Source organism: Mus musculus, chromosome 18 (assembly GCF_000001635.26).
Source record: "Mus musculus strain C57BL/6J chromosome 18, GRCm38.p6 C57BL/6J".
Classification (NCBI taxonomy): domain Eukaryota; kingdom Metazoa; phylum Chordata; class Mammalia; order Rodentia; family Muridae; genus Mus; species Mus musculus.
Window position 1 is genome coordinate 38,858,503 of NC_000084.6, and position 18,400 is coordinate 38,876,902.

General features: G+C 43.9%; 2 protein-coding genes across 21 annotated transcripts in view; one reads left to right on the forward strand and one right to left on the reverse strand.

Annotated features, from left to right (window-relative positions):
- Arhgap26 (Rho GTPase activating protein 26) overlaps positions 1–18,400 on the forward strand; it is a 774,669-nt gene that overhangs the window by 256,886 nt on the left and 499,383 nt on the right. The window lies entirely within an intron of this gene.
- Positions 1–18,400, reverse strand: part of Fgf1 (fibroblast growth factor 1) — a 90,799-nt gene that overhangs the window by 19,831 nt on the left and 52,568 nt on the right. For 8 of the 14 annotated variants that reach the window (XM_006525647.4, XM_017317831.2, XM_006525644.4 and 5 more), the window contains one exon: positions 44–246. In XM_006525647.4, coding sequence (XP_006525710.1) covers positions 44–212 — 169 coding nt within the window. In that variant the 5' untranslated portion in view covers positions 213–246. Of the gene's footprint in view, positions 1–43; positions 247–8,048; positions 8,261–8,332; positions 16,556–18,400 lie in introns of those variants that run through there. The other 6 variants (XM_011246841.3, XM_006525649.2, XM_006525642.4 and 3 more) reach the window with 6 other exon arrangements.

Consider the following 18,400-nt stretch of genomic DNA (forward strand, 5'->3'; position numbering starts at 1 on the left):
GGGAAGGCACAAAGGCACGAGTGTAATTCATGTGGCTGCTTACTGTGCTGGTCGCTCCTGTCCCTTGTCCCATCCACGGTGCCATCAGGAAGGATCCTCAAGAAGTGGCCCCCGTTGCTGCAGTAGAGCAGTTTGGGCTTTTTGTAGTTTCCTAGAGGCAGGTTGAACCTCTCGGTCAGGGCTGCGAAGGTTGTGATCTCCCCTTCAGCCATGGCTCGGCAGCAAGCAGCGGTGGTAGGCTCAGCACTGAAAGAAATTAAACACACCTGTAGACCGTTCTTCCAGTAAATGGATGGACATATTCAGGAAGGGAAGGGTCACTCAAAGCCACAGGCTGCTCAGGTGATACCCAAAGTGACTAGGCCTATGGGGTGGCAGATGGCAGAAGAGGGGACAGTTCCTGCCCTGGGAGAGGGTTTCCAACCAATTCTCTCTTCTCAATTGGACACAACTTTGCAACAAACTTGATTTTTTTTTTAAAAGAACTTCAAATTTAATCATTTGGTCAAGAGGAAAAGCATTATGTCTTGGTCCCTCCTTCTGGTCTACACACATCTTCAAATTAAATACTCAAGTTGCACTAAAATAACACCTGGGGTCTAGCTGAAACCCACAGAAGCCAAGAGGCCGAGGCTGACAGTTTGCTCTCCACCCTCGCACTGTTTTGACTAGGTGCTGCCAAGCCAGAGTGGCACAGAGGGCACAGATGGCCTAGACTTTTGGGCACCTGTGAACCAAGGGTGGTGCAGGGCCAACAAGGGGTTAATATGAATCAAGACCATCTAAGTTTGCTGGAGGAAGGGAAGGAGGCAGAGAGAGGGCTTGGGGCATTTTAAAAAAGCAAGCATTGTACCTGGGACACTGTCTGAGACAGCACATCTGAAGGCTGTGCTTGGCCACTGCTTTGTCATTGTCTTCCACAGACCCTCTTATCACATGGCAAACTCAGGTCTGTCCCTGTGACCAGACTGTCTTCACCTTAATTGTTTTCTAGTATAGGCCATACACAGATATAACTAATATAATATGCACTACACTATAATATACAGATATACACTAATATAATATTACAGAGTCTAACACAGAACATCTTATAAACTTCCAACACTTTATATTTATATATCTACTATATATAGATTCATATTGGTGTAAAATATATCAATTGTTGACACAGGGAACTTGAAAAGAAAATCAGTAAGAGAGAGAATTTTAAGACATGTATTTGCCCAACCATTTACGAGAAAAAAGTTCTGATAACTACAAAGCAGTGAAAGTTTTTTGTTTTAGTTTGTTTAAAGAAGAGCAGGAAGCTATTTACATACATATATACATACACACACATGTATTATATGTATTATGGTAGTCTTATAATAACAATGATTAACAATGATCATCATCAACAACATATTTTATGCTGAAAAGATAGTATTTATTAATTTAACCATGATCCTTTAATGTGGATGCTAATACTTCCATTATAAAAAAATTAAAGCAGGGGCTGGAGAGATGGGTCAGTGGTTAAAAGCACTGACTGCTCTTCCAGAGGTCCTGAGTTCAATTCCCAGCAACTACGTGGTGGCTCACAACCACCTATAATAGAATCTGATGCCCTCTTCTGGTATGTCTAAAGACAGCAACAGTGTACTCACATACATAAAAAATAAAAATGTTAAAAAAAACATTTAAAAATTAAAACAAAGGTTGGGAGTGTTAAATTGCTTATGTAAGGTCAACAACAAGAAGATAAGTCTCAAGATGAGTCAGTGAACACAGAGCCTCAGTTTGCCCTTAATTGCTGAGAAGGTTACATGATTTCATTGATATGAAAGAATTGGGACCAGAAGTGGGGTTTTTACCCATTGCATCAAATCTACATTTACCATTATGATCTAAATGCTAGTTATCTCCAGCAACCTCCTTTGCATCTGTTCCCTGCTCTCTCTGTAGCAGGATTCCACACAGCTGCTAAGTCCAGAGGAAACTCATGCCAGTGGCCAACCACAACCCCGCATCCCATGCGCTATCAAGTCCCGCACAAGCACTCATGGGAAACTATTCCATCGTAAACCAAAGCATCAATCTGGATAACTTATCTTTATGACCAGAATTAGAGCCTGAATTGGAAATGTCTACTTTTTTCCTCTGCTCTTGGCACATCCTCTGACTCTGCAGTCCCACAGGCCAGTTATGGACTTCAGTTTCAGTTACTGTTTGGGGTGCCCTTGCAAACACCATTTTCCCCCAGCCCCCACCCCCAATTTAAATATACATATACTTTCAAAGACAGATGTTCACAAATGGCTCTTCAACAAAATGGTGCAACATTGTTCTTGCAATATAATACAGTAAGAGGCAGGGCATGTTATTTGCATCAGCTGCAGAGGGAGGGTTTGCCTAGCATGGTACATTGTGTTTTGCTTCCAAATATTATTCCTTCTTAATATTTTCCAATCAGTGCCCTTTCATGTCAAGCTTCTGCTCTCTTCGCCCACCTCCCCTCCTCTCTCAACTTTTACCCCACTCTCATTCCTTACTATGCTTCTTTCTGAATCACTTTATTTCCCCCCCCCTGAAAAGTGCTGGGGATAGAGTCTCCAGCATACTAACTTGTTGCTTTTTTGAGATAGGGTTTCTCTGTGTAGCCTTGGCTACAACTTCACTTTGTAGACCAGGCTGGCCTTGAACTCACAGAGACCTGCCTAACTCCTCAGTGCTGGGGTTAAAGGCATGTGCCACCACTGCCCAGCTCTGCATATTAATTTAACATGCACTGTGCCACTGAGCTATACCCCAGCTCCCTCTATCCCCTCTGATGTAAAGCAATATAGCTCTTTCGAGTGGGACTGAGGTCACATGTCTCTTCATTAGCTCGTAGATTCCCCTTCCTTACCACGTCACTAAGAGATTATATATATATTTTTCCATTTATTTTTATCCCCAATACTTCTTAAGTTGTACACTTAGTTTGCTGTACAGGAAACAGTAGCCACACGGGTATTAATTTTAGTAGGGTAGAACTTTTTTGTTGTCTCAGGGTTTCCTCCAATGGTGGTTTCTGATTGCATTTCCTATACCTCCTAAGCTGTGTACTTAATTTGCTATACAGGAAACAATAACCGCACTCTAATGGCTACCACTGGTATTGTCAATCTTAGGAGAGTAGAACTTTCCTTTTATCCCAGGGTCTCCTCCAATCAAAGCTTCTGTTTGTATTTCCTCTGATGTGTGCCAACAACATGTTAAGGATGGCCTTCCTTCTTCAGTCCCAGCCAGAAGTGGCTGTTAGATTGTTTTTAAAGTACTGGGCATGGATTTGGCTCTCCCTGCCTGTATCCTTGCCTCAATCAATTGGGACAAAGATGAACAGTTAGATACATCAGAAGGCTGGATGGGGTTGGAGGTACCAACTCTGGCTAAGGATTATATTAATGTCCTCATTTACATGTGTGTATAAGCTGTGCAGTCTGAAAGCTATCTCCCAGAACCTTCAACAATTTAGTGACATTGGCCAGCACCCACCAGGTCCTTCTGGTCCTTCTGGAATGCAGTGAGAACTACAGTATCTACAGTTCTTTATTTCTGCCTGCTCCTCCTGTAAGCGGGGCAGTCAAGGGGTGGCTATACAGTTCAGATGGTTCCCTCTACTGACCCAGAAGCTTACATGTGTACACGGATGCTGAAAGTCACATGCTGCCTCTTTAAAATAAGCCTGGTGTCACTGTGGAGCTGCTAGCTGTGGCAGGTGGATTTATGAATCATCTGAAGCCAGAGGGTGGGGCATGGAGAACCTCCTGTTCTTAATTTTATTTGCAATTTATCTACATTTTGAGAATTGGACAGTCCAGAATTCTTTGGCCAATCCATTGTTTGCTAATGGATATGAATAAAGGAAATCTATGGCATGGCAAAAACCATAAGGCAGCAACATTTACAGGTCCCTGGGAATTTACACAAATTGCTTCCATAAATGAATCCATCAACTGAGTGAAATCAGGCGTTAAGTATAGTGTGGATTTGCAAGCCCTGCTTTTCATTACTATTGTCTGGTTTAGTGGCTATCTGGAGAGGGGATTTTTTGTGTGGGAGATGGGGAAGATTGAGTCCAATGGATGCCCTTTCATCCTTTCCACCAAGCTGGCTTCTGGATTTGGGACACTGCTGAGATTTTAGGAAAGCCAGATGATCTTCTTGATTTGCCAGCAACAGAGAAGTAAGAGGAACACTAGACCAATTGGAATGTCCATGTTAAAGCTGACAGAGTCTGTTGGCTGTGGCCTCTGGACCAGACACATGAAATGGGGAAGTTTATAGCCTTGCCTGGGAACTCATGTCATTTCTCCACGTGGGATTCCGAGTATCTACTGCACAGCCCTCGGCATGCACAAATGCACCATTGAGAATGTGGCTGTACCCTGTCAGGAGATGTTTCCTCTATGATTCCCATGCTACCTGCTGCACAGACTCCTCTAAAGGGTTAAACAAACACAACATTCAAAAAGCACTTGGAAAAGAGTAAAAATGTGACCCAACCTGTTAGACATAAGAGCACTGGTTTTATTAAACTGGTTGAAGCCTGATGTGACCTGGGTCAGCTTTATTTAAGATAGTTTTTTTATTCTCTTCCATATGTGGCATGAATTAGCTAAGCTTTTCCTTTTGTTAAATCACAAAGAAGATGAAGGAAGCAAAGATGAACTGTTGTGTAAGGGAGAATTCAAGTCATTGTTGCAGAGTCAGATACGGGCATCTGGACGGTTATGGAAGTGACTCTTGGGGATTGGAGAAAGGTTTATAGTTCTGAGAACCAAAGACAGACAGACATTGACACCTGTATGTCTGTTTTAACCCCTGTTGCTGGTTATGTAGCAGAGTCTATCCATGTACAAAAGCATTTTGCAAACTGCATAAGGGCATTAAAAATAGTGAGTTTCTATTACGGTTGTCCTCAAACCTAGCACGTATAAAACAGGACCTAGCTTCAGTTCTATATACTGTTCATGTCTCTATAAATGAAACCACCCAGAAGCCTTGATAGTACCTCTAGAGATGTTAGCTCACTTTAGATTTTAAGTCAGATGTGTATGTTAGATGTTAAAAATAAATAAAATGCATTTTCAGCTGATAGCTAGTAGGGGCTAGAGGGATGAAACAGAGTAGGGAACACTGCATTTGTATAAATTATCCAGAAAAAAATTAGAAAGGTTTAAAATAAGTATTCAAAAATAGATGAATAAAATCAATCCAAACATATTTATAACCACAACAAATATAAATGGACTAAACTGTTTAGCTTAGGAGCTCTTTAAAATAAATATAGGCATATATATTTTGATTACAAGAGGAACTTTTAAAATATAAGCAGACAGAATGGTTAAAGCAAAAAGGTAAAAAAAAAAAAAAAACAAACCAACCAGCTTCAGTGTCATGCACACTATGGCCAAGTCAGCAAGACTCAATGTTAAAAAACAAACAAACAAACAAACAAACAAACAACAACAACAAAACAAGTGGAATGAAGAGGCAGTTTATATGTGGGAGAAAATCTTTATGAGTTGACAAATGCCTGGTCAGCTGACAGAAGATTAATATCTGGGGTATATAAGGAACTCAAAAAAGTTAAACAAGAGAAAAACAACTCACTCAAAATATGGACTAAGAAACTAGACCGAGAGTTCTTAAAAGCAAAAATACAGATGAGCAATAAGTTTTAAGAAGGAATCGCCATTCATAGCCATTAGGGAGATGAAAGGAACCACTCATAGCCACTAGGGAGATGGAAGGGGAAATGCTTTGAGATCCATCTCACCCCAGGCAGAATGGCTGCCATCAAGAAAGCAAACGGAATGTGCTGGTGAGGATGTAGGGGAAGGGGAACTTGATAGGACTGGGAAATGCAGCTGATGACAGTGTAAACCGATGCAGGATTGTGGATATCTGTGTGGACACTTCTCAAAAAGGTGAGACTACAACTCCCATACAACTCAGCTACACCATTCCCGAGCATATAACCAAAGTACCCTTGTGTCCTAGGGCAGAGTCTCTTGCACAGCCAAGCTCATTGCTGCTGTATTCACAATGGCCACGAGATGAGGTCAATCTAGATGTTAATCAGCTGATGAATGGATATAGAAAATGATCATACACCAAGGGGGATTTTGTGTACCCATAAAGAAAGGAGAAATATAAAGTTTACAGAAAAAATGGACGGAACTTGAAAATATCACATTAAGTGAGGTAACTGGGGTTCAAAAAGATTGTATTCACTCTGATATGGAGATACTATCTTCTGATTATTATTATTATTATTGGTTTTTTGAGACAGAGTTTCTCTGTATAGCCCTGGCTGATCTGGAACTCACTCTGTAGACCAGGCTGGCCTTGAACTCAGAAATCTGCCTGCCTCTGCCTCCCGAGTGCTGGGATTAAAGACGTGTGCTACCACGCCCGGCTATCTTTTGATTTTTGTATTATGTTTTTTTTTTTTATGTGAGTGTGCTTAGAGACTAAACAACTAGAAAGAGGGCCATGGGAGGGGACAAACAGGCTTTAGGGGAGAGGGAAGGTGGCAGAACATATGTAATGTGGGAGTGGAAGGAGGGTTATGGGGGTGGGAAGGTTGACCAGGTATTAGGGGGAGGATCAGGTCAGGCCAGTCCAAGATAGGCATGCAAGACAGAGCCATGAAGAGGGGAGAGGACTGTCAATAAAGTGCCTGGCACTTAAGGATGAGGCCGTACATTCTGATCCCCAGCATCTATGAAAACACCATGTGATGTAATCTATAATTCTAGGGCTGGCAAGGCAAAGACAGACAGGTCCCTAAGGCTCAATGGCCAGCCAGGCATTCAGTGAGCTTCAGGTTCAATGAGAGATACTGCCTCAGAAAACAGAGTGCAGAATGATGGAGGAAGACGCCCAGTGCTGACTTCTAGTCTATACACACCCACGCACATGTACATGTACCCATAACCCCCCCCACACACACACACATTCTCTCTTTCTCTCAAGTAAGTATTTTAAAAATTTAAACATGATAGGCAAATAATAATAAAAGGTTAAAAGTTGCCCTGGCTACATTGATATGAGACAAAATAATTCCAAAGTAAAAAAGAATGATTAAAAACATAAAGGAATCACCAAGCAGTGAAAAATGGAAAAATTCAACAGGTAGACTTGAAATATCCAAGTTCATGTATACCTGATGATATAGCTTCAGTATATTCAAGGTTAAGAAAAAAAAATCAAGAAGTTGATAACCTTACAATGATGGTGAGAATCTTTGGCCGGCCTTTGTCTTGGACGATGGTACCAACAGATAAACCTCAAACAAGGATGCAGATGATGGAACGGCATGACCACCGTTTAACTGAATAACTGTCTGAGAAAATCTTCACTTATCAATGAAGTGACCACCATTACTCTCAGGGATCCGTGGGATATTTACCAAGATCGAAAAAGCAAGACTCAATCAACCCAGAGAGTAGCATTTGTTTTCTCAGACTATTGTTTGAGTAGAAACCACTCCTGCCCATCAGAAGGTGGCAAGACTCTCACCTTTTAAAGTCCCTAGCAGCTTCCTGGGTCCTCCCCTTTCCTTGGCAGACCTTGCCCAGCTCCCACCTGCACAGCTGTGGCCCGCACAGCACTCTGGTCTCTAACAACACTCACTTCAGCCCTGCTTTTCAGGACCTCCCCACCTTAGAAACCTGAGGATTGCTCCCTCCAGGAGATGTTTGGCTTGGCAGACTTCTGCTGCCTGTAGGAATAAGTGCAGATTCCTGTCATAGCCTCTGTGGCTTTTATGATCTGGTCTCTGCCTAACTATGTTGCTTTGTTACTGATCTTTTAATACATTTCTTCCCCCTTCATACTTTTCCAGGCTTTATCCCAAACCTGACAGCAGCAGGTTCTTTCTCTCCTCCATGGTAGCCCAACCAATCATATCCACCCTTCAAAAATTCATCTCTCACAATTCCTCCTCCAGAAAGCTCTGTGTACACACACTTCCCCAACTCTGACCTCCCAACACCCGTCTACACCACACACACCAGGTCAGATATTGGTTCTTTGGGCTCCTTCATCAGCAGTGTCACCTGAGTTCCATTGTCACACCCCTCCAATGCATTCCTACTGCTGTGGGAAGCACCAACACCTTGCTACAGCGCGCTGGAAGCCCAGGCCTTGCTTCTCCCACGCCTCATCTCCTATCGGTGTCCTCTGCAAACCTGCCTTCTACTTCCTAGAGATTCCTGCCCTTCCCCCCACCCTCGGCCGCTTGTCCCTGCCCTTCCCTTCATCTGGAATATTTTCCCCGTCCCTCTGCCCCACCTACCTGGTTAACTGCTCGTTTGTCTTCAGATCATAGTTCAACCACCAGTTCTTTCAGAAAGCCTTTCCTGACTTCTCAGAACTTAGCAGGGCTCCTCCTGTCCTCACAGGACCATCTCCCATACCTTTGGAAATCCTGCATCCATTTTCAATTACTCCTTCATGCTCGTGATTATTCAATTAATATTTCCCTTCGTGATTAGGCTGCCAACTCCACAGAGGCACAAACTGGTCTGTCTTGCTTACCGTGGCATTCTAGAGGCTGGCAAGATGCCTGGCACCTAACGGGCCCTTGACAAATATTTGTAGATTGAGTAGGTAAATACAGTTTAACCAGCTCTTGACTGCCTGCTTCCTTAGTCTCTGGAGCTCGGAGATGGAAGCCACCGACTCCAACACTTGACAGATATCTTTCCCTGTTTGCCCCAATGGAAACATGTTCTCAGGAGGCCTAATTAGCAGGTGCTGTCCTGCAGCTATTGAAAGAGAGGCTGAGCCAAGAGTCTTACATGATTTTAATTGCAATCATATTAGACAGGAAACCCCTTCCACAGAAGCAGACCCCAAACTTTGTTCCCACTTGGAATTATTATTTCCTTACTTTTTCAGAACAAATACTATTAAAATTACTAAGTCCAGAAGGGCAAGGGTCAAAACCCTTATCTGGAGGTCTAGCCACTTTATCTGACCAAAAAATGTGTTGACGGTGCCTGGAAGAAGGATTTCAGGGCTCCTTCTTTCTGCCACACAGGGTCCTGAGGCAGGCACACCCTCTGTGAAGGAAAGTTGGCTGCAGTCAGGGAGACAGTGTGTTCCCAGCTCTCTTCATTTCTCCTGCTGTGTCCTAGGTACTCTGTATGGATCTGAGTGTGACCTGGCTGGCTGGCTGGCTGGCTGGCTGGCTGGCCTGAGTTGGCATATCAACCTGCTGTCCCAAGCCAGTTCTCTTTCACGAGCTGAAATCCTTTTTTTCCATCATTGACAATAAACTGTGTACTCAACTTTGAGATGAACTTTGACCAGAGTATTCAGGAGTTAAACCCTTCAAGTTCCTGAAAGATCGTAGCCCAGGCAGAAACCATACTACCTTCTATTAAACCATCATTAATAGCTTGAAATAAGCTCTAGAGAGTATTTATACAGTAGAGATGGCTGCATAAACAAGACTGGATCAATGGCAGTATCAATGGGTGTGTTAATGTGGAAGGCGGGAAATTGCAGAGGGTCCTACCCTAGACCAAGAACTACAGTCAACTAATGACTACTGGGAGAGAAATACCCTCTCCCAGGGATGAGCCTCCTTACTGGCTGTCCATTGTAGAGTAGCCTTTAAGCTGTATATACAAACGACAAAACCTGACCCAACAAATTATATTTATATATGTACATAAATATACAGTTATGTATATGTAACAATAATAAAGAAAAAGAGACTATCCACTTGAGTGGTGGGAAGAAGGAAGGGGTTGAGGGAAGGTACCTGGGAGGGGCTGGAGGGAGAAAAGGGGGAAAGGTGGGAAGTGATGAATTCTATTTCAATATATCCCCTACCTGATTTACCAACGTACCATCTGACTTGAGTTCAGAACTTGATGAACATTCATTAGCAATTATCCTTTCTTGCAGATGCTTATTTCCCCCATAACCACAGCTGCTGTGCTGAGTCACTGTGAGTCTTAGCCTATGATGCATCCACACTGCATAGCCTGACCGTAGAGAACGTGCAAGCATTTGGTTGTTGCTAATTTGACCGTCACTGTGCACACCCTTATGCCATTGATGTAGAATGAGAGGAACTTGAGTCTTAACATTTAAAGGTACTTTAGCAGTGCTTGGAAAGAGTCATTCTGCTAGACTGGAATGTTCCATCATCATGTACATGCAACGGTGTTGTTTTCTCAGTTGCTTAGATCAGTGGCTCTCAACCTTTCCAATGACGACACCCTTTAATACAGTTCCTCTTTTGTAATGACCCCCAACCATAAAGGCATTTTCATTGCTACTTCATAGCTGTAATTTTGCTACTGTTATAAATCATAATGTAAATATCTGATACACAGAATATCTGATATGCAACCCCTGTGACAGGGTCATTTGACCCCAAAGAGGTCACAACCCACAGGCTACAAAACACAGACAGGGGCCCTCTGTGTATTTGTGTGTTTGAAGTTTATGTTGTCCATGAGGACAGGTAGCTTAAGTGGTTTTATTAGATTTCTTCTCCATTCTTTTTAGCACTGGGGATGGAATTCAGTCTCTCCTGCATGCTAGCCAAGTTCTCTACTACTGATCCACATTACCACCCCCCTCTCCAGTTCTCTAGGAGTCCTCTAATCCCATGGAGCTCACAAGTTACTAGACATACTGTTTCTGGGCTTCCAGAACCAAATACTTGGGGGACATCAAGATGACATATTTCATGTGTCAATAACTTCTATTGGTCACATGCTGTGGAGAGAGTGCTGTAGAGGACCCAGTAATTTAGAGAAAGAAAGGAAAAGAGAGCCCCTGAGTCCCTAGTTCCCAACCCAAAATCTTAAAAAACTAGAAGTACTTTCATAACTCATTGGCCAAGTGCTCTACAGCCTTATCCAAGTCCTTGTTTCTCCATTGTTAACTTCCATCTGATTGCCTGTAGAATGGCTATTATGTTTGATTAGGCGAGTGTGCTAGATCCCACTGGGGTTGTTCTGTGATGTGTGACAGATGAACTATCCCAACCCCATTTAAAACAATCTTTCAAGATAGGGTCTCTCTCTATAGCTGTGGCTAACCTGGAACTTGCTATATCTGCCAGGCTGGCCTTGAACTCACAGAAATCTGTTTGCCTCTGCTGCCTGAGTACTGGGATGAAAGGTATGTACCACTGTGCTTTCTACCCTCAAGGTGACTTAATCAGCCCTGACAGGCTCAGCCAGGCTCCAGAGAAGGTCACTGTTGTCTAGACCAAGGGCAGCTGGCAAGAAGTGAGACTCATCTCATCCAGGTGCCTCACCCGGCAGCTCAGACCTTATATGGCTCCACAGAGACAAAGAGAGACGGATGCACTCCCTCCCCATGAGGGTCATCCCTCTCCGACATCCTTTATTTCTCCCTCCATATGAGACCTTTTATCCTCTGCAGTCTGGTTTGTTCACCCTCCAACCTCCTCCCCACCACGAGATCAGCATCCAACCGGAGGTCAGGCATTCTTTTAAGTGCCTTCAGAGAGCAGATGCACACGGAGAGGAAAAGCAGAGGCTCCCTGGGCAGTGCTGTGCTCTGCTGGCCCCAGTTCTGTCTGAATTTTAATGGCACACCCTGGTCCAGAGTGTCCTGAAGACCTGTGCTCATCTTAAACAGAAAGATCCTTCCTGTAGACTGATGCATTAAAGCCTGGGCTCAGAGCCAAATGTTAAGTGATTCTGCAGGGGTTCCTGCAGCCCTCAATCTTCTTCCTTCAACCTCCTCTTACTGATGTGTCTCCAAAAATCTTTTTAATCTGTTGTGCAATTTTACAGTCTCTAGGATGGGCCCAGCAAGGACATTCCTTTCTTCAAGTCAGCTGACTTCTCTGCCCTTTGGAAGATGGAGCCTGCAAAGTCTTTTCTCCTGCCTGCTCTCCCCCGACTCCCCCGGACCTGCTCCTGATCTAGAAATCTTAACATCTTCAAACTCAGTCTTTTGACGAGTGTGCTTGTTATCTATTTGGACCAGTCTAAGCTTTGCCCTACCAAAGCATTACTCAACAACCTGCCTTGGCTATCACCATACCCAGTAAAAGTTCTTAAACATGCGCAGGGTACCAGGCATGGTCCTAAACATGCTGAATACATTAATTAATTTTCAAAGAAACTGTCTTAGAGAAGCACTGTCCCACCCCCTTTTAACAAAGGTGGTAAATGGATAGAGTGATATTTTCAATCCTGAAATGTATCCTGTCCCATTTTAGTGTTGAAAGCTTACGATCTGAACGAAAGGTTCCTGGAATCATGGATTGAATGTGACCAGGAGAACAAATGCTCTTTGTACCGGTGACCCTTCACCTTCTCTGTTCTTTGTACCCTACCAGCTTTTGTGACTTGTGTAGCCCCACAGACAGCATCAGAAAAGGGATGCTTACTCTTGTGCAAGTTGCCCGAGATAGCTGTCCCTTCTCGTGTGCTGCAGTGGCCACCTCTGGCTTGTCCCTCTCATGCCTCAAGGTGAGCACAAAAGGAGTGCTCTCACACTTTTTGAGACTTGAAGTTTGGTTTCTGTGGTGTCGTTGACCCCTGTATGACTGGCAAGTTACTTGACCTCTCTGTTCCTCTGGGTTATCTGGGACTGGGGATATAGCACACTGGCAAAGGTCAGGGTTAGCAGGTAGCCCAAGGTTACATATACAGCAGATCATAATAAAGAAAACCAGGAGTGCCAATCTTGTGAGAGTATCATAAGGAAACAGAACAAGGCCTGGGCAGGAACCTGTCACATGACAAGTATTGGTAGATGCTATTATTGCATTACTCATTGCCCCTGTGCTTTGGTGGGTCGATTCTTAATTAAACTACCGGAGTTTCATGGAGCATTTTGAGCAAACGAGCTTCTCTCAGAGGCTCATTTGGGGAATGCTTTCTATTCCTTCTGTGAGCCATTTAAGTAGTACATTTTTCTCAGCCCTAGACAACTGTGCTGTGAAGGGACTGCACATTTCAGCAAAGTAAACCTTTGTTTTAGCCAAGACATAAACCCCTCAACATTTGTTTATAACATTGCCTTGCTATTGGGCAGCCTCATTTTCTGTAGCCCTGGCTCACTTAAAACTGTATGAAAACAAAGGATGAAATTCATGTTTTGGCCAGACAGATGCTATCCAAGTGTCTCCGGAAGAGTAGGTGGAAGGGCCGGGGTGTGACTGATGTTTAAGATGCTTGGGTACCACGGGAGAAATGAAAAGCCATAGAGCTTCCTTATCAGTCCTAGACTTTGAAAGAAAGCTATGGAGGCTCCCACTGGGCCCTGAGAATTCCAGGCTGGGAACCAGTGGCAAGCCAGGCCCAGGGTTTGCAGAGGGACCCTGTGGGTATCACAGGCAAAAGAGCAGGAATGAAAGAGCCAGGAGCTCAGGCGCAAGCATTCCAGGGCTGGTTTCACAGGAATGGCAGTGGAGCAGGGGCACACTTGCTCTCTTTGGTATTCTTCTTTTTAAGGACTCTGGTTATTTTTAGATTTCCTTGTATTTACCAACTCTCTCTGATCCCATATGAATAACCCCCAAAAGGCTGTTTTTTTTTCCATTTGCTCTGCATTTCAATGCTCCCTGCAGCTCTCAGGATCCTGTGACAGAGCTTTCCATACACAGTAGAGCACCCAAGTGCACATTATGGAAGGGATATGGAACAATATCACTGCAGGTCCCAAAGGAATGGGCAGCCTTGGATAAGGGATGAAATCACTTGGAAGTGAGCTGAAATCTCATGCCCTTTTAAGAGCTAACTTAAGCGATAAATCTGCCCTGGTATCTCCTGTTTCCAGGAAGGTACATGTTACGGTCAAGATGCCATTTTTTAGAAAAGGTTGAGGGCAGGTAGGTACCGCTAGCCGCGACTGCCCACCCCTCTGTCAGAGGAGGCCTCCAAGCTTGGCTGGTAGCTCAAAGCACACCGTGCTCGCAGCCCTTCAGCACTCATGGCCTCCTCCTTTGAGTGTGTTTTCTATCTGACCTTCCAAAGCCATTTGTCTTCTTCAGCATCCACTACCCCTCTCATGATTTAGGGATCAAAAAAATCACTGTGTTGGGTGTAGCCGTTTGAGAAAGAAAAAAAAAAAAAGGGAGACACTTAAGTTATTGGCCTTTGAAAAGAGATTGGGCAACGAGGATGAAGGAGAGGCTTCAAAGCGTCTCCTGTCTTCTCTCTACTGCCGTATTTATGTGAATAATTACCCTGGACAGCCAAGGGTCTACATTCCCAGATCCTCCCTGGTCTTGTCGAGTTCTAGAGTTCTGTCAAGCTGCCTTTGGATAGGCTCAGAGCGGGACACAGAGAAGGCCCTACTGCAGTAAACCCCCACAGTGGTGTGACGTTCCCATAGATCCGATCTTCTAGGAAGTACATGCATACGTGAGTGTTGCTGCTCAACGTGACCTTCCACAGGGATAGTCCTTAGACTGTAGCATTTCACAGAGTGGAGAATTTGATTGACAGAAAACCCTTATTAGCACACAGCCTTTTGAGGCAGGGCTTTTGCCTCCTTAGCATCAAATTCTGTTGTATCACCTTCATCTGAAGAAGTCCCCCTCACTGCCCTGCTTCATCTCAGACCTAAAATTGTCGTGGTAACTTATGGTTATTACTACCATCTGTCTCACTACTGTACACACATGCCTGTCCATGTGTACATGCACACACACACACACAAAACTATTAGGTTTCATGTCATGTTTGTTTTGCTCACATATTTTTACCGTTCTTACTCAAACTGTCTTTGCATCCTCTTCTTCCTCATTATTATTGTTATTATTTCTAATATATTTTCCCCATTGCGTTGAATTTTTAAATAAAATGTTGCATGATTGCTAAGTAAGGCTACAACAATGGCCTCCTTCATGCTACCCGAGTCCCAGCCTTATTAACTGTCTGACGTCCCTGAGGTATACCGATCAGACTCTGACTCCAGTGAAGGCCACCACACGTACACCTCATTACCGGCTCCTTTGCCAGTTCCTGAACTGGTTACCACACCTTCAGTTCCGTCTCCTCTTCTTTTCTTTCCTTGCCTTTTCTTTCTTTGTTTTGTTCTTGTTTTTGAAGGTAGGGTCTCACTGTTTAGCCTGGCTGTCCTGGAACTCACTATTTGGACCAGGCTGGCCTCGAACTTACACAGTTCCACCTGCCTCTGCCTCCCAAGTGCTAGGATTAAAGGTGTGTGCCACCACGCCCATCTGAGCCCATGTTTCTTATATGATTCGTTATGTTACTTAATTCACAGAGTCACAAAGAGCTCTAAAAACCAGTTTCAGGTTGATCATTCCCTGGCTTAAATTTTTCTATAATTTTGCATTTCTATGAAGCAAAATCTGGTATGGCCCTTATGATGCTGTGTGGCCCAGGCCATCCCCACATGACTTAGTTCCCACAGTCCAGCCTCCTCCTCATCTACTCTTGGATCCTAAGTTCATTGTGGTCTTCACCATACAGCCAGCCTCCCAACAAACAGTTCCCTTTCCAGCAGTGTCCTTCCCAGCAGTAGCTGTTGTCTGGCTTCTACTCACCCTTTTGATGGTGGCTGAGGGGCCACCTCCTCAGAGATGTTTCTTGACCTCCCCACCCAAGTTTAGTGCCCCCTCTTCCCCTATGTTCTCTTACTTTCTCTCAAAAATATATCAACTTTTGAAAACTTTCTGTGTATGAATATTTTGCCTGCATATGTGTATGTGCATCATGTCCATGCCTCGTATCCACAGAAGTTAGAAGATGGTGTGGGGTACCCTGAAATTTGAGTTACGGACAGTTGTAAGCCACCACATAGGTACTGGGAATCAAACATGGGGTCCCTGTAAGAGTAGTAAGTACTCAACCACTGAGCCATCTCTCCAGGCTGTGTAACCTCCTGTTCTTTTCTTCCTTCCCACCATTTTTAATTCATTCTTTAGCCCTCACCGTGAGCTCCTTTTTGCTGTGTCTCCTTTCTTACACAGTGAGCCTCTAGGGTAGAGTCCATTTTTCTTCACCTTCTTCTTAGCCCTCAAGGGTTGGCCCAAATGCTTCTTGGGTGATGAGGAAGAAATGGGGAGAGGGAATGAGCAGATAAATGAAATTTTGGGTTGTGGATTCTTGACCCAAGGACCCTGCCACACCGAGGGACTTTCATGTGCCTCTCTAAGCTCTTTTGTAATGAACCTTCTTGCACTTTTTAAACAGGTGGCTTTCCCCTAGACTATTTTTATAGGAAACAAAAAAAGAGGCAAATATAGAGATAATTACTGATTCTCACTCATCAAGTCCCTGTTCCCTATCACCAACATCCTCTTCAGAGTCTGCTGCAGAATTTCTGGGAACCACAGGAAATAAGTCGACTGACCACTTGAAATGCTCCTACAAAAATAGACCGGATTTGGCCTTCTTCCTGTGAAAGGATGCCTTTCCTCAGGGCAAACATTACAAGGAAATTTTATCTGCATCTAGGAGAGTCTCTCTTCAATCATTCTCTCAGCAGACTCTATCTGGCCAGACTCAGATATCCGCTCTGAAATTACCCCCATGCTGGCTGGACCATTCCTTTAGTCAATTGCTCATTTATTATTTTGATGCTGTTGTTTGTGCATTAACATGAGAAGATGGGAGGAAATCAAGCTGCCAGGCTGATCCTCCAGGAGAGGAGGCTCATTCCACACTCCCCCGCCCCCCCCCCCCAAGCTCATGTCTGCCTTCAGCCCAGGTGTGAGGCTTCCCTTCTCTGTCCTCATACACGGTCCCTTATTTGCACCTTGTCAACTTGAACTTAATTCTCCTTATTAAAGGAAGCTGACTCTGTGGGGTAATTGCCTAAGTCCAAGTCAGCTGTAAATTCCTAGAAGAGTGTTACCGACTCGTCCATCCCGTCTTTGGTTGCATCCTGCCTACAGAGTGCTTTAGGTTATCACAGAATAGCAGTGCTTCCAGGGAGTTGGGAACACAAAGATCCCAAACGAGAATGTTCTCCTTGTACAACGAAAAAACCTATGGCGGAGACTTGAAAGGGGCTTTCATTTGCTAACACAGCATCTCTAAGACACATGTCTTCTCCTGTACCACAGGGCCATGGTGCCCTATACCTGGGGAACAGGGATAATTTTTACATCTGTGGTAGCAAAAAATTTTAATAAAGCAGGAGGTAGACAAATTCATATAGGTAGGCAAAGATAGGAAAATTAGACTATATATAAGTAATGATGAAAATATTTTTAAGTTATATGATTATTTTTGTCAGAATTAATTCTCACTACATTTTCTTTTCTTTTTGACAGTCTCATGTTGTTCAAGATGGCCTCGAACTTTCTGTGTCCTAGAGGTTTGTCTTGATCTCCTGATCCTCTTTCCCCTATCTCCTGAGTGCTGGGTTCATAAGTTGTGCACCATGATGCTTAGAATTATATAAACATACACTTATATAAACATATTATAATGGTTACTATTGATTGTCAACAGGATCTAGAATGTCTGAAGAGACAGGTCTCTGGGCATATCTGTGAGGGATTTTCTTGATTAGGTTGAATGAATTGGGAAGACCTAAACTATGGCATCATGTAGGTGACGTGAGCTGAGAGTGAGCATTGGTCACTGTGTGCTTCCGGAGTGAGGACACAGTGCGACCAGCAGCCTCATGCTCCTGCCAGCATACCTTCCCTTAATAGTGGACTTAATCCTCAGACTTTAAACCAAAATAAACCCTTCCTTCCTTAGGCTGTTTTTGTCAACATGTTTTACCACAGTAGCATAGAAATTAACTAGTGCAGAAAGTTGGTATAGGGCGTGGGGTTGTCACTCTGATAAACCTGAGCGTGTGGTTTGTAAGCCTTTGGAGCTGGCCTGTGGGAGGAATGTGGAAGAGTTCAGAACTTGGGGCTAGGAATGCTAGCACGCTTTAAGCAGAGCTTAATGGGTCTTTCTAGAAAGTGTTTGGAAGAGGAGAAGGCTTATCTTATGAGGCCTTCTCCATTTGATTATAAGTATGAAGAAATCAGGGAGATGCACTATAATGGTTTACATCAGTAACTCTAAAGTTGGGGACCTGGCCTCCCATCTAGCTTGGTACCAGCTCACTCTGGGAAAGTTTTCCAGGTCCCCTGAATCTCAACATTCTCTCTCATAGACTGATGATGGTAATAATCTTGTGTGAGGTGGCTAGGTAGAGTAATAGACCTAATGCATGTAACACGCTCCACATACGCTCAAGGTCTTGATCGACATGATGAGCTACTACCAGCTTCTGGCCAATTCCATTGCCACCATTGTCTTCCTAGTCTGTCACGGGTCCCTGTTGCTAGGTTTAGTCCAGGCAGTGTTAACTTAGTGAATGAGTGGAATCTGCCCCTTCTTTTCCACTTGCACTAGAAGAGGGACCAGCAGAT